At 37.2% G+C, this 16,955-nt stretch overlaps 1 protein-coding gene across 1 annotated transcript in view; it reads right to left on the minus strand.

Annotated features, from left to right (window-relative positions):
* Aldh-III (Aldehyde dehydrogenase type III) overlaps positions 1–16,192 on the minus strand; it is a 110,586-nt gene extending 94,394 nt beyond the window's left edge. Inside the window, exon 1 of the mRNA XM_089100610.1 lies at positions 16,109–16,192. Coding sequence (XP_088956736.1) covers positions 16,109–16,126 — 18 coding nt within the window. The 5' untranslated portion in view covers positions 16,127–16,192. The remainder of the gene's footprint in view (positions 1–16,108) is intronic.
* Between the last annotated feature and the right edge of the window lie 763 nt (positions 16,193–16,955).

Raw genomic sequence — 16,955 nt, forward strand, 5'->3', positions numbered from 1 at the left:
AAACTACATCTGAGTGCCTTAAAATTGTGTTCCAACAGGATGATGCTAGTGAAGAACCATAATTCGCAACAGAAGGAGCAAATGCATAAAGAGGCAAGTTTAGTGGTAAAATTAGTGTCAATTCATATCTGAAGATTTAACAATTTTGATAGTCTAATGTTGATACTACATAAAGACAGTCCAAGTGAAATTATTTGTGTCACCAGCGAAAATGGTAAGCATAATGTGGTAAAGCTTCATAACAATAATATTGTGTGATTTAAATCACTCATGGATGTACCGCTTGATGTTCAAGAAGAATTAGATGTAATATGTCCATGTTATTCATTTAATGTGGCGTAGATGGAAAGTAGTTTGCCATATAAACAACAAAATAAAAAAAAGCCTTGTAAGATGTGAATTCAAAAAAATCTTATATAATTGTAAAAGAGCCCCAACCTTGTTGGAAATGTAAAAGCAATCAGTGTTAGATGTAGAAAAAAAATCTGTAGTATATTAGCTAGCCAAGAACCATGAATAATATTATTCCGATAGATGAATTTTTGATAGGGATAATTAATACAGAAAATTTGTAGCGCTCCTGATCAAGTCATAACATGAATATAAAATAATTATGTAAAAGAAATAGTTAATAGATGGTGAACATTTTAAAAGCTGAAAGGCAAGCCAGTACTAATGACAGGAAGTCATTAATTGATGGGAAGTGTAAAATGCGCCGTGGAGTAAACCGCAAAGTATTTGAAATATCAAAATAATGTTCCTTATTTCTAAAGATAATTCCGACTCCATATAATTAAGGTAAACTTATTTTAAAAAATTAAAAGTCCTTAATCAGCAAAGAGAAAAACTGCAGTTAGCCTCAGACAAAGAACGGTGCTATCCAAGCTTTGGATTTCGCTAAGACAGTGAGCAATAAGAAAGGTGCTACGCACAATATTTCTAAGGAAATTTAAATAATAAGAACCGTGTGAACGTCTAAATCATCAAAAATATTTAAGACGTATTGTTGGATAAAGGGTTCGCATCCTTGGGGCCACTCGGGCCAATTGTGAGCCAGTCCTCACAGCGCAAGACAAAAGAGCTGAGTTTGATAGTGGGGTAAAAGTTCTGTTTGAAGAGATTCGCATTTTAGAATCAGGGCCGTTTCGACAGAATTACTCGGTGCACGATCGGGCAATTGTTTGACTTTCATATCTCAGTCACTACTGCAGTGGCTTGAAGTGACTTACTGCTCCTCACCTAAGTGTGTAAGTCTCTATAAAACTACTATTTTTTACCAGAGTTTATTTCATTTTATGTGTCTGCATCTAGGCTGGTAATAGGCAATTAGTTTGCAAAATCTCCAAGGACGTTCCCAGGGAATCTGATCTCCAGATAGCTCAAGAAAAGGAGGTCATATTTATATTTCTACATATTATATTTTCTCCCATTAATTGAGGGTGGCGCTAGCCTAGTTGACACAATCTTTAGCGCTATAAGCGGCGCTATCGGAGAACCTATAAAGTGTAAGTTCTCAGCTTTAAGGTATGATATCACGTTTGACGCGGTCAATATTTATGACCACAATTAAGCCCAGTCCCTTTTCTTTTATAATCACAGCCCTAAAGCTTTCATCGCTACATTTTAAATGTTTTTATTTTTATAACTATACGAAATCTAACATTAATTAAGATTTTAAGGAAGAAATATCAGGCCATTTTTTTTCAGTAAATTCCTTTGAATTTTTTTTCAGTAAAGTACAAATTGTATTCTGGCTTTTAGAAAGCATAGGGGTTTAGAACCCTACTCATATTAATTTCTGCTCGTTTTGAGTTGGACTCTGTTATTTATTTTAATTTCTGTTTGCTTTAAGTTTCATTTATTTATTGATACTGATTTGTGGTAGTTGTATGCTTGGTAGATTATTTAATTCTATTTTGTTCATTTTTGGTTTAATTGAGTTCTTTACTTTTTTTTTGAAAAACTTATTTTGTGGAAAAAGTTTTTTTTTAATTAATTAACAAAAAAGAACTGCAACCAAATAAACTCACGTTCTGAAATTGTTATTGAAGTTGAAATTATATGGAAAACAAAAAAAAAGACAGTATTAACAAAGTTCAGTCCTCTTTGGAGAGGAAGGAGCGGGGGGAAATATTTCAAAACGTGGTCATTAAGGACAAAAAAATGACACCAATCAATAGGAGTGCCCAAGTAAATATAATATAATAGGCAGCGCAATCAAGCTGCCTAAGTAAACAACGATGTTGGCACAATGTATTATTTATTTATTTTGGCCAGGGCACTTCGCATCGAAGTTGTTGGAGAAACTTCAAAAAGAGCACGTTCGATTGGAATGACTAGTGCCCTTTTTAATAGTTGAAAGGGATTAAAAGGCAACTAACACCCCTTCCAAGCCCACCATTTCCTTAAACACTGAATAAAATTTTGGGATAGCCATTTTGTTCAACATAATTGATTTCCAGATAGAAATTATGTTTTTAAGGAGGACACTCCCCCCAGAGCCCTCAGGGCAAGGGTTATAAATTATGCCCTGGAGGCATATAAGGTATTTATAGAAAGCTTGGTTGTAGAAACTTCAAAAAGGGCTCATTCAATTGGATATTCAAAGGGTTAGTGCCCTTTTTAATAGTCAAAAGTGATTGGAGGGCAACTAACCCCCCTCTCACGCCCACCTTTTCCCCAAACACATCCACTCAAAATTTTAAGATAACCATTGTGTTAACGCAGTTGAAAGTTCTGGAAATAAGGTCTTTGAGCAGGACACTCCCCCCACAGTTTTCAGTACAAGGTCTTTAAGCAATGTCATGGGGGCATATAAGGTGTTTATTGAAAGCTTTTTCGTAGACACTTGAAAAAGGGCTCATTTGATTTGAAATTGAAATGGCTAGTTCCCTTTTTAATAGTTGAAAGTGATTGGAAGGCAACTAACACCCCTTCCACGCACACCATTTCCCTAAACACATCCAATCAAAATTTTGAAATAACCATATTGTTCAATGCAGTTGAAAGTATTGGAAATTATGTCTTTGAGGATGACATTCCCCCCCCCCCACAGCCCTCACGGCAAAAGTTGTAGGTTATGCCCTGGGGGCATATAAGGTTCTTATAGAAAGCGTTGTTTTAGAAACTTCGAAAAGGCCTTCTTCGATTGGAAATTGAAATGGTTAGTGCCCTTTTTAATAGTTGAAAATGATTGGAGGGCAACTAACCCCCTCAAACGCCCACCATTTCCCCAAACACATACAATCAAAATTTTGAGATAGCCATTTTTTCAACGTAGTTGAAAGTTCTGGAAGTTATGTCTTTGAGGATGAAAACCCCCCAGAGCCCTCAGGGTTAAGGTTTTAAGTTATGCCCTGGGGGTATATAATGTCTTTATTGAAAGTTTTGTCATAGAAACTTGAAAAGGGGCTCATTCGATTGGAAATTCAAAGGGCTACTGCCCTTTTTAATAGTCGAAAGTGATTGGAGGGCAGATAACCCCCTCTCACGCCCACAGCCCTCAGGGCAAGGGTTGTCAGTTACGCCCTTGGGACATATAAGGTTTTTATAGAAAGCGATGTTGTAGAAACTTTTGAGATAGCCATTTTATTGAACATAGTTGAAAGTTCTGGAAACTAGGTCTCTGAGGATGACAACCCCCCCCCCCAACCCTCAGGGCTAAGGTTGTAAGTTATGCCCTGGAGGCATATAATTTCTCCAAACACATCCAATCAAAATTTTCAGATAGCCATTTTGTTCAATATAGTTGAAAGTTCCGAGAATTAGGTATTTAAGGATGATAATCCCCCCAGAGCCCTCAGGGTTAAGGTTTTAAGTTATGCCCTGGGGGTATATAATGTCTTTATTGAAAGCTTTGTCATAGAAACTTGAAAAGGGGCTCATTCGATTGGAAATTTAAATGGTTACTCCCTTTTTTAATAGTTGAAAGTGATTGGAGGGAAACTTACCCCCTCTCACGCTCACCATTTCCCCAAACACATATAATCAAAATTTTGAGAGCCATTTTTTTCAACGTAGTTAAAAGTTCTGGAAATTGTGTCTTTGAGGATGACAACCCCCCACAGCCCTCAGGGCAAGGGTTGTCAGTTACGCCCTGGGGACATAAAAGGTTTTTATAGAAAGCGATGTTGTAGAAACTTCAAAAAGGCTCATTCAATTAGAAATTGAAAGGTCTAGTGCCCTTTTTAATAGTCAAAAGCAATTAAAGGGCAACTAGCCCCCTTTTCACGTCCAGCATTTCCCCAAACACATCCAATCCAAGTTTTGAGATAGTCATTTTGTTCAACATAGTTGTAAATTCTAAAAATTATGTATTTGTAGATGACACACTCCCCAGAGGCCCCAGGGCAAAGTTTGTAGGCCATGCCCTGTGGGTATATAAGGTTTGTATAGATAACGGTGTCGTAGAAACTTCAAAAGGGGTTCATTCGAATATACATCTAAAGGGCTAGTACCATTTTTGACAGTCGACAGAGATCGGAGGGGAACTAGCCCCCCGCTCAGGCCCACCATTTCCCCAAACACATCCAATCAAAATTTTGAGATAGCCATTTTGTTGAACATAGTTGAAAGTTCTGGAAATTAGGTCTTAGAGGATGGCACCCCCCCCCAACCCTCAGGGCTAAGGTTGTAAGTTATGCCCTGAGGGATATAATCTTTTTATAGAAAGTGTTGTCGTAAAAATTCCAAAAAGGGCTCATTTGATTGGAAATTGAAAGGGTTATTGCCCTTTAAATTTTTTATGGAAGGGATGGTTGTTTAACTTCACATGAGGCTCAGTTTTGCTCCTTGAAAAAGACTATATCAATATAAAACGAACAGAAATTAATCAACAAACTTTTTGCACAAAATAAGTTTTTCAAAAAAAAGTAAAGAACTCTATTAAACCAAAAATGAACAAAAATAGAATCACAGTACAAATTATATTCTGGCTTTTAGAAAGCATAGGGTTTAGAACCCTACTCAGATTAATTTCTGCTCGTTTTGAGTTTGACTTGTTTTAATTTCAGTTTGTTTTGGGTTTAATTTATTTATTGATACTGATTTGTGGTAGTTGTCTATGCTTGGTAAATTAGTTGATTCTATTTTTGTTAATTTTTGGTTTAATGTAGTTCTTTACTTAAAATGTTGACAAAAAAAAATATCAAATAAAGATATCTACATAAATTAGGATAAACTCATTATGTTCTTTGCAAGTGTTAACACATAGACATATATACTCATTAAGAGTAAATTACATCTTTTTTGTAATAGAAAAGAAAAAAAAGAAAAAGAGTACCAATCATAGTGAGATATCAAATATAACAGTGATAAGGTGATAATCCTGTAGTTTTTGTTTTTATGTTTTTATAATCCTTTTTTATGTTCTGGGGGTTGAGTTATTATAGCAGTTTTAGCTTCAGTCTACAATGAGGAACCTTCTCAAATGCCTTAGCCTGATCAAGTAGAAAAAGATCAACTAGATATCAATGAGCTTAGTAATGTCATCATAGGCATCAAGCAGGTTTATATCTATTGACCTACCTTTTCTAAAGCCATGCTGACAGTTGGACAAAAGGTTGTTGGCTGTCAGGTGATTTATGATGGCATCATTTATCATGCTTTCCATAATTTTAGAGGGGACAGAGGTCAGACTGATAAGTCTGTAGTTTTTTACATCTTTATGCTTTCCTTTTTTGGATACAGGAAGCACATTAGCAGATCTCCAATCTTTGGGGACTTTAATGGTATTTAAAGAAGTTGGCTAATATCTGGTTTGCCATTTCTTTCCGGAGTCTTGGATGGCTACCATCAGGACCTCTTGTTTTAATTATATCAATTATAGATAATTGTTTTTGGACCTCTTCAGAAGTGAATGTCATCTTGGGCATGGGGGTAGTGACATGCTTAGGTGGTAGGTTTAGAAGTTGCCCATGGGGGTCTTCACAAAACTTTGTTACAAAAGATTGGTCAAGTGCATTTGCTGTTTCAGTAGGGAGTGTTATATTATACCAGTTGGTAAGGTAGTCTCTGGTATCATGTGTCTGGCTTGTTTGCTGGAGGACACTTATCTCCAGATGGCTTTTGGATTGTCTTTGCTATTATTTTCTAGTTTCTCTAAATACTCAGTGATCTTACCAAAGTTGTCACCCAATTTCTTACTAGTTTATAATTGGTGAAATCCTTTTCTGTTTGAGTTGTCTTGTATTTAGCCTAATTCTCTTTCTTTCTTGCTATTCTGAGTCTTGGGGGGATTTACAGTAAAGTCTTTGGTACTGTTATAAGATTAATTAAAAAAAAACTTTTGCCACAAAATGAGTTTTTCAAAGAAAAGTAAAGAACTCCATTAAACAAAAATGAGCAAAAATAAAATCAAATAATCTACCAAGCGTGAAACTACCATAAATCAGCAGCCATAGATAAATGAAACCCAAAACAAAAAGAAATTACAATGAATAACCAAGTCAAACTCTAAACAAGCAGAAATTAGCATGAGTAGGGATCAAAACTCCTATGCCTTCCCAAGGCCAGAACATAACTTGCACTTTACTGAAAAAATATAAATGTTTTTACTTTTATATCTTTAATAAATCAAATAATACAAACTTTTTGATTACTAAATATCATTATATGTATATTAAACTGACAATGCACATTCATTTGTATTTTTTCAGTAAAGTGCAAATTATGCTCTTGCCTTGGGAAGGCATAGGGGTCTTGAGCCCTACTCATGTTAAGTCGTGCTTTTTAAGACTTTATAGTTTGGCCTGCTATTTGTATGCTGGAGAAAAATTTTCAGCAATTTTTAACAACATACACCCTTTTAAAAATCTGGGCACAAATAGTAGTGTTTAATTTAGTTTCATACCTCCTCTAGTTGACCTGAAATTGAAAACTTGATACCATTTGCAAAAAAATCTGTTTAATTTCTTTAACAGCTAGGATACACTTATGCTATTTTGATTTGGTTGAATTTTAAGAGCAGAAGTAGCCCCAAAAGTTTGAACATAATACCTTCAGTCATTTAATCTAAAGGCAACATTTAGTTTTTAAACATACTGGGCAAATGGGAGGGTGGACGTGGGAGGGGGATTAGTTGCCCTCTAATCACTTTCGACTATTAAAATCGAAGTTCCTACCACAATTTCAATACTAAGTGCCCTGGTCTTAAAAAAAAAAAAATTATTGTACCCACATCAATCTTTACTATAAAAATGTCAAGCCTTCCAATCACTTACGACTATTAAAAAGGGCACTAGCCCTTTCAATTTCCAACCGAATGAGCCCTTTTTGAGTTTCTACAGCAACGTTCTCAATAAACACCTTATATGCCCCAAGGGCATAAATTACAACCCTTGCCCTGAGGGCTGTGGGGGGGTTGTCATCCTCAAAGACCTAATTTCCAGAACTTTCAACTACGTTAAACAAAACGGCTGTCTCAAAATTTTGATTTGAACTACGTTGAAGAAAATTGCTATCTCAAAATTTTGATTGGATGTGTTTGGGGAAATGGTGGGCGTAAGAGGAGGGTTAGTTGCCCTCCAATCACTTCTGACTATGAAAAAGGGGACTAGTCCTTTCAATTTCCAATTGAATGAGTCCTTTTTGAAGTTTCTGCAAGAACGCTTTCTATAAAAACCTTATATGCCCCAGGGCATAACTTACAACCCTTACCCTGAGGGCTGTGAGGGGGTTGTCATCTTCAAAGACATAGTTTCCGGTATTTTAATAGTCAATAATTTCTCTCAGCTATTAAAAAGGGCACAAGCCCTTCTAATTTCCAATCGAATGAGCTCTTTTTGAAGTTTCTACAACAAAGCTTTCAATAAAAAACCATATATGCCCCAAGGGCATAACTTACAACCCTTACCCTGAGAGCTGTGGGGGGATTGTCATCCTCAAAGATATAATTTCCAGACCTTTCAAATACTTTGCACAATATGGCTATCTTAAAATTTTGATTGGATGTGTTTAGAATACAACAACGCTTTCTATAAACACCTTATATGCCCCAAGGGCATATATTACAATCCTTGCCTTGAGGGCTGTGAGGGGGTTATCATCCTCTAAGACCTAATTTCCAGAACTTTCAACTACATTAAACAAAACGGCTATTTCAAATTTTGATTTGAACTACATTGACGAAAATTGCTAGGGTGAACCAGGGTATTTCCAGACACTTTGACCTTTTTTTTGGATTCCTCCTGCCAGCAGACTTAAAATCTCGCTGAAAAATCGGATTCGTATGGAAGTTTAGACTGTTAGCTTTCATACAAGAACTAGAAAATTCCGAAATTTGAACTATAAAGGGGGTTGGTGACCTCATTTGAAATTTTCCCACGGTGTCCGGATTTAGCCACCAAAAAAATGGGTAATCCCGGACGAGGTCAATATCTTTGTACCTGAAGGAGTAAAAAATCTTAGCTTTGGTTGGTGATATAAGCACCCCAGAATCTATATTTCTTCCAAATTTCATGCACGTACCTTCCGAACTAGCTATTCAGCTTTGCAGTCGTGATTTTGTTTTTCTGAAAATCAAATCTGGTTTTTCCAATGTGTAAAACCATGGATTCTCACAATAATTTTATAATAAAGTGATTATACCACCACAAGCCAGCATTTAAATAGTCTTCTGAAGGACTGGAGGACCTGAAAGCCTGGGCCTTCATCTCCTGTAACTACAGAGTCCATCTGCTATCTTCCTTGAAATTCGTATATTAAAAATAAGGTAAAATAATAAGGTAAACATAATAAAAAAGACGACTTCAAATACTGATAAAAGCAAGTTTAAAAGTATAACACAGAGGAACTTGGTGATCATTGTTTTTTCCATAGCTTTTCTTCCTTTCCTTGTGGCGTTTCACCATTTCGCGATGTTCGCTTATAGTGAAGGGTCCAGTGCCCTTCAGAGTGAGGGGCCCTCCCAAGATAAACTCTTCTCGTCTGTGATGTCATCGTTCTTAGGCCAGCTAAACTCGTACGTCGCTGCTGAGTCGAGCTTTAGAAACTTAATCCTAACGACCCCTTCATCAACAAAGTCAACAATTCTGCCAAAATAAGGTAAATTGTCATAATACACAGCATAATAATGGTCAAGCTTCGTTTTCGATCTTTATCTTGCTAGGGCCAGGCTGATTGAGGTCATCAAGAACACACGTCTCTTCAAGAGAAATGTCATCATTGGTGTCAGCGTATGGCATCTTGGACTCGCTTTTGGTGTCAGAAAAGGGAACTGGGGAGTTCGCATCTCGTGAGAGCTTCATCTTTTTGCTTTTGCCACTAGAGGTCTGGGTATCACCGGTTTCTTTTGCTTTGGTTTTCTTTCCTACACCCTTTTCCCTGTCTGCCCTTTCCTTTTCCTCCTTCTGCTTCTCAAGTTGCTCTAAATACACCTTAGAAGTCATCACTTCAGCAGCTTTCTGAGTGATCTTTTTCCTCTGTCCTGGTTCACTTCTTGGTTCTCTTCTTACACTCTCTAACAGGAGCTCTTCAAAGGCCTTCTTCATTGGAGTTGGTGGTTTCTTCTCAGGGGAAGAAATGTTGATGTTGATAGTCAGATTGTCACTTTCTCTCTGGACTCTAACACTAATCCTATCGGCTGTTGACTTCTCTGCTGGTTTCTTTGCTTGTTCTCTTTTCTTTTCTTTAAGAAAGGCATTGTAAGCCCTGAGTTTCTGCGGGTCAAACTGCTCTCTGTTGATTTTCGCACGGTTGGCTCTCTCTGGTATGCTAGGATCGTAAACTCCAGTTGATGTAAATGCTTTCTGGATTAGAACTGGATCTGCTTGTTCCCAAATTTCCCTTATCATCCTGACAAAATCTGCTTTCTGTAGCTTCTCTCCAACATTTTTCCTTGCCCATTTGGTTAGCCTTTGGTCATACTTGGTTTTGAAAGCCTTGAAAACGCCAATGTCTAAAGCTTGAAGCATGTGTGTCATATGGGGTGGCAGCTTCAGAATCGTGATGTTTTTGTTCATTGCAAGCTGCACAACTTGCAGCGACAAATGAGAGCCATGACCGTCAACAAGAAGCGGAACTGAACGTTCTTGCCCAATGCTAGGAATGCACTGGCCTTTGAACCAGTTGTAGAACACGTCAGCCGTCATCCAACCCCTTTCTGTGGCAGCATATGAAGTGTCAGGCAAAGCGACATCAGATGTCCAAGTGGACCACACAGATTTGCCTTTGAATATGATCGGGGGAAGAATTGCCCCTGCAGTATTGATGCAACTGAGAACTGTTGTGTTTTCTCTCCCTGTTTTAGCAGTTTGGCAGAAAATTGGGAGTTCTTCTTTCCCACAACTTTGGTTCTCAAAGGATCAGTACAGAAGCTCGTCTCGTCCAGGTTGTACACCAAGTGGGGCTTATCAAGGAGTTCAAGTTCATTCAACATCTCTGAGAGAAGATAAAAAAAATCAATAGATCAAGAACGGATTTTCGGCTTTGTATCTTGAATTCTCTTTGGTTTCAGGCTTCTTGAGACTAAGGTTGTGTTGTTGTTTGAAGTATTTCCACCAGTCCCAACCAGGAACACCATCTTTGAAAGTAGTTTTCATATTGTTCACCTTCACATATTTGCCAACAAGAGCAACTATATCAGTTTGGGATAGCTCAGCACCCCACTTGTCCATGGTTTTGATGCACTTTGCGAGTGTCACTTCTTCATCTAAATCCAGTTGTTTAGGTCTACCTGCTCCCACTTTCGACGATGTTGCAGTCAAATGGTCCAAAATCGTTGACTTTGGAATCCCATACTTCACTTCTGTGAGTCTGATTGTCAGGAAACCCATTTTCACCTCTGCCAATGCCTTGTCCAGATCTTCTGGGCTGTACTGTGTCCTTGGCATCTGAAAGTTAAAGCAAGGGTAAGTAAAAAGGTATAAAAAGAAAAGTTGTTTGCACTGAAAGAAACCAAAACTAATGAAAACTGCAGATAATCAGCCCTGAAAAAACTATTTTTCCTGAAAATAGTTCAGTAAACTCATGCTACATTGCTAGAAACTTGAGAATCTCTGATAGAACACAGTTCCAGGAGGCAGAGGTCAAAATTCAATGAAAAGGAATTGATTGCATCATATTTTCCTAAATACCCCTTTGTGTCCGGAATTATGGCCTCACCATCTGTCTGGAATTACCCTGTTTGGGGTCAGAAAATGTGTAATTCCGGGCACCCACCCTACTGCTAAACCGTTAGAGATAAAAATCTGCAAAAAATTACACTAATGCCCTAATTAAAACCCTTTTGAATGGTAAAACAACAAAACCCGTAAGTTACACGGTTCACTAGCAAATGCAAAAAAAAACTGACACCATACGTACTTTTTCATTGAAGTTTCTCTGACCAACTCTGGTTCAAGACTGACTGTCTCCCCCACGTCCTGGCTGTTGTCAATCGGATATGGTGAGTCATAAACTAGTCTTGGCACTACCTCTTAAATTTTTTCAAAACAAATCTAACGAGGGGTTAGCAAGATAAAGGGGGGTGTCCAGAATTACCCACTGTCCAGGTTCACCCTATCTCAAGATTTTATTGGATGTGTTTGGGGAAATGGTGGGCGTGAGAGAGGGGTTAGTTGCCCTCCAATCGCTTCCGACTATTGAAAAGGGCACAAACCATTTTAATATTCAATTGAATGAGCTCTTTTGAAGTTTCTACAACAACACTTTCAATGAAACACTTACATGCCCCAGAGCATAACTTACAACCTTTGCCCTAAGAGCTGTGAGGGGTTCATTGTCGACAAAGACATTATTTACGGTATTTTAATAGTCAATAATTTTTATTGACTATTAAAAAGGGCACAAGCCCTTCTAATTTCTAATCAAACGAGCCCTTTTTGAAGTTTCTACAACATCACTCTCTATAAAAAACCTTATATAACCCCAGGGCATAACTTACAACCCTTGCCCCAAGGGCTGTGAGGGGGTTGTCATCCTCAAAGATATAATTTCCAGGCCTTTCAACTACTTTGAACAAAATGGCTATCTCAAAATTTTGATTGGATGTGTTTGGATAAATAGTGGGCATGGAAGGGTTGTTAGTTGCCTTCCAATCACTTTTGACTCTTAAAAAGGGCACTAGCCATTTCAATTTGCAATCAAATGAGCCCCTTTTCAAGTTTCTATGACAGTGCTTTCTATAAAGACCTTATAGGGCCCCAGGGCATAACTTAAAACCCTTGCCCTGAGGGCTGTGGGGGGGGGGGGGGGAGTTGTCATAATCAAAGACCTTATTTCCAGAACTTTCAATTAAATTGAACAAAATGGCTATCTCAAAATCTTGATCGGATGTGTTTGGGGAAAAGGTTGGCATGAGAGGAGGGTTAGTTGCCCTCCAATCACTTTTGACTATTAAAAAGGGCACTAGCCATTGGAATTTCCAATCAAATGAATCCTTTTTTGAAGTTTCTACGACAATACTTTCTATAAACAGCTTATATGCCCCAAGGGCATAACTTACAACCCTTGCCCTGAGGGCTGTGGGGGAGTGTCCTCCTCAAAAACATAATTTCTATCTGGAAATCAACTATGCTGAACAAAATTGTTGTCTCAAAATTTTGATTGGATGTGTTTAGGGAAATGGTGGGTGTGAAAGGGATGTTAGTTGCCTTCCAATCACTTTTGACTATTAGATAGGGCACAAGCCACTATAATTTCTAATCAAATGAGCCCTTTTCCAAGTTTCTAAAACAACTCCTTTGATACAAAGTGCCCTGGTCTTAAAGGAAAAAAATAATAATACATTGTGCCAACATTGTTCTTTACTTAGGAAGCACAATTGCACTGCCTATGACTAACCAGGGAGTGTTTCCTTCCTTAGTAAATCAACAGTTCTTTGAAATATTGCCATGCTATATCAACATTCCTATCTGATGTGGGGGGCCAAATCAATACTAACAAAATTAAGTAACAGAAATACACACTGAAAACATATGATTTGGGTTATATATTTCCACAGTAGGGAGGGGGGGGGGGGGTTAAAGTATAGCAGAAGCCCCTTCAGATTGTGTTAACAATAAATTTTTGGTAAATTTTCTGATTAACTCAATAAGGAAACAATTCTTACTTCATAATATGCACAATAATCCTAGTTAGTTTATTTTGCTGCAGGAGAACCTTTATCTTCACTTATTTCCTTGTTTTTCCATTTTTTCTAAGACATTCATGAATTTTTTAGGACCTATATATTAACAGAGTACATACCCCCCCCCCCCAATGTGCAAATATATACCCAGAATTGCATTCCAAATCTAAATATAACCTTCATTTGGATCACAAATGAACTTTACACCCCATACCCATGATGTGCAAATATATACCCTGATTTGGACAAATTTAGGAGGGGGGGGGGTAATGTTTATTTGTAATACAAATGAAGGTTATATTTAGATTCATAATGCAATTCTGGGTATATATTTGCACATTAGGAGGGTGGGCCTACTGGGTATATTTTTGATAAATAAGAGGAGGGGGAGGGGTAAAGCTCATTTCTGATGTTATATTTTGTTTTAGGATGACATTCTGGTTCTAAATTTATGTCTATTTCTTAACAATCTTATAAGGGAGTTAAACAAAAAAATTACAATTTTTCAGCATATTAGGAAGTAAGAACTGTTTTCTTAACATTTTCTGCTCAATAACTCAATAGGGGGGGGGGGAGGTAATGTTTATTTGTAATGCAAATAAAGGTTGTATTTAGACTCAGAATGCAATTCTTGGTATATATTTGCACATTATGAGGGTGGGGGTATATCCTCTGTTAATTTATAGGTCAAGAAATTCATGAATTTCTTAAAAAAACTGGAAAAAGTGAAGATAAAGGTTCTCCTGCTGCAAAATATGTTAACTAGAATTATTGTGCACATTATGAAGGAAGAATTATTTTTTTATCATGTCTCCTTATATTAACTAGAGCCTTGTTTTCAGGCTCAGTGGGTTTGAACACAGGTTGTTCTCATCTAGTGCATCAAGCATTTTCACAAAGCAGGTTCTAAGGGAAAATGCAGGGTTAAAACTTCACAGATGAAAACGCTTGATGCTGAGGAATATAATTTCCCTCTCAATTACTCGGACTATCTGTCTTGGCTTTTTCTACAATTGGCCATGTCTTGATGCCTACTGCAAAATACTTGATTTTCAATTCAAAACCAACTGTTTGGGATCCCAATGACCAAACTTCATGGGCTGTGAATTCAGGGTGGTTAGCCATTTTTGAATTTACAGCCAATAAATGCAGAACTTGGGTTTGAACCTGGTATTTCTATGGGTTCCAGATTCAAGGAACCCAGGTTCAAACACAGTAAGGACCCTGCAGCTGAAAATTCTTAGAAGCGGATTCCTGTTGCACCTGCAACCCTAAAAACGCTTAATGTAGAACTTGATAGTAATCCGTGTTTTAACCCGGTGCCTGAAAACAAGGCTTAGGATTGTGCACATTATGAAGTAAGAATTTGAACACATGTTGTTCTTGTCTAGTGCATCAAACGTTTTCACAAAGCAGGTTCTCGAGGAAAATATGGGGTTGAAACTTCACAGCTGAAAACGCTTGATGCTGAGGAATAGAATTTCCCTCTCAATTACTCAGACTATCTGTCTTGGCTTTTTCTACAATTAGCCATGTATTCATGCCTACTGCAAAATACTTGTATTTTCAATTCAAAATTAACTGTTTGGGATCCCAATGAGCAAACTTCATGGGCTGTGAATTCAGGGTGGTTAGCCATTTTTGAATTTACAGCCAATAAACACAGAACTTGGGTTTGAACCTGGTATTTCTACGGGTTCTAGATTCAAGGAACCCAGGTTCAAACACAGTAAGGACCTGGCAGCTGAAAATTCTTAGAAGCGGATTCCTGTTGCACCTGCAACCCTAAAAACACTTGATGTAGAACTTGATAGTAATCCGTGTTTTAACCCGGTGCCTGAAAACAAGGCTTAGGATTGTGCACATTATGAAGTAAGAATTGTTTTTTTTAACATGTCTCCTTATATTGTGGACTACTCATACATCTATACCCTACTGGGTATATTTTTTATACATAAGAGGAGGGGGAAGGGGTAAAGTTCATTTCTGATGTTAATGAATATTATATTTTGTTTAGGATGGAATTCTGGTTCTAAATTTATGTCTATTTCTTAGCAATCTTATAAGGGAGTTAAACAAAAAATTAAAATTTTTTCAGCATATTATGAAGTAGGCCTAAGAATTGTTTTCTTAATATTTTTCCTACTCATTAGCCATAATTCTAGGCTTATAGGCCCACCAACCATGGGCATAGGGAGGGGGGCAGCTACCCCCCCCCACTCGACCTTCAAATGTACATTAGATATGGCTGAAAAAGCAGTTTATAAAACTCCATCACACTATTGACTGCCCCCCTAGACAATATGCTGCCTATGCCCATGATAACAAGCATTAAACTTTTAGGAATAATATAAGTAAATATTTAACAGTTACTTCATAGAATTTCATAGCATTTTTTGGTCAATATCTACGAAATCATATTATTGAGTTAGGACAAAAGTGAATACACCATTCGATGCCTTTTTTTATGCTTATTAAAAACATAATTAGAATTTCTATAGGCCATGAGTTTCATCCCCCCCCACCCTATATAGGCCCATTCCGGGTTAGGTTAGGTTGGGTATAGCCTATATAGGGGGGGGGCTGAAATTCATTTCGGATAGAAATGCTTGTTATATTCGTAATCAGCATAAAAAAAGGCATTGAATGGTGTATTCACTTTATTCCTAACTCAAGAATATGATTTCGTAGATATTGACCCATTTTTCTTCTGAGAAAGGGGATATTACAGATGGACATGCTTCCTTCTGTGGGGCCACTAATTTAGAATGTTACTTTTATTTTACTAACATGTGTCCTTCTGTGGAGCTACTTCTTTCCCTGTGACCTGAATCTTACATTGCCTACTGGAGTATACAACATTCTTCTGTCATAGCTTAGTTTCTACCTCTCTTCTGAGATCTCTCTTCTGAGGCCTGAACCTAGCCTACCCACACTTTAAGCAAGGTTCATCAGAAATTTTTGCCTCTAAGGGTAAAGCATTTCTTTACAGCAGAAAAACAAGAAGAATCGTAATTGGTTTGCTTGTACTAAAATGTTTACCTCCTTAAAATCTGTCATTATATAGTTAGCTTCTTTTACAAAATGAACTAACTAGTAACTAGGATCTAACGAACAGGGTTGCCGCCAAGTGAGAAAATAATCACTAGATTCTTGAAAAAAAATTACTAAACCAGCACCTAAATCACTAGATTATTGACCAGAATTCACTAGAAGTCACTAGAATTTTAATATTCTTTTTCATTGTAATTGATATTTGTTTTGTTTCTTGACCATTTTCTAGACAGGCACACCTATAGGAAGGGGGTAAAATTACCCTATAGATGTGGAAAACTACCTTTAGATTGATGCTTCGTTTTTTCTCAAGCGAAAATTACCCTTGAAATTATGAGAAACGCCTTTTTGTATCTTTATACAGAGAATGGAATAAAATCCTTGCTTTGTCCCTTGTCCCGAAATGACACCAGCAACAATTTTGAAAATGACTTTTTTATAATTCCATGGAAAAAATGTGTCCCACTCTTCACAAATTTCGATAAGTATCGGTCTTATTGCTTCTTAAAAATAAAGAGGCACTTGTTAATTATACGGAACACACCCAATGAGTAAAGTTATGTTAATTCTAATGAAATATGCCAAAATATCACGGAAATATAATACTTTAGTTTATATAGTAATATAATTTGGGCTATATAGTTGCACATTAGAGGGGTGTGGGGGTCAAGTAACCTTACCTAATCTTACCCCCTCCCCTAATGTGCAAGTATATAGCCCAAGTTATACAACTCCAATGCATTCTGTCACCCGTTATTTGTTTTTGTGGCTATGAAACTTGTTTTCATAGATTGTACGTTATCCTTAGCAAATTATCCTTAGCATACTTTCATCC

Source organism: Artemia sp. Qi Xiang Cuo, chromosome 14, assembly GCF_049724085.1.
Source record: "Artemia sp. Qi Xiang Cuo chromosome 14, ASM4972408v1, whole genome shotgun sequence".
NCBI lineage: Eukaryota > Metazoa > Arthropoda > Branchiopoda > Anostraca > Artemiidae > Artemia > Artemia sp. Qi Xiang Cuo.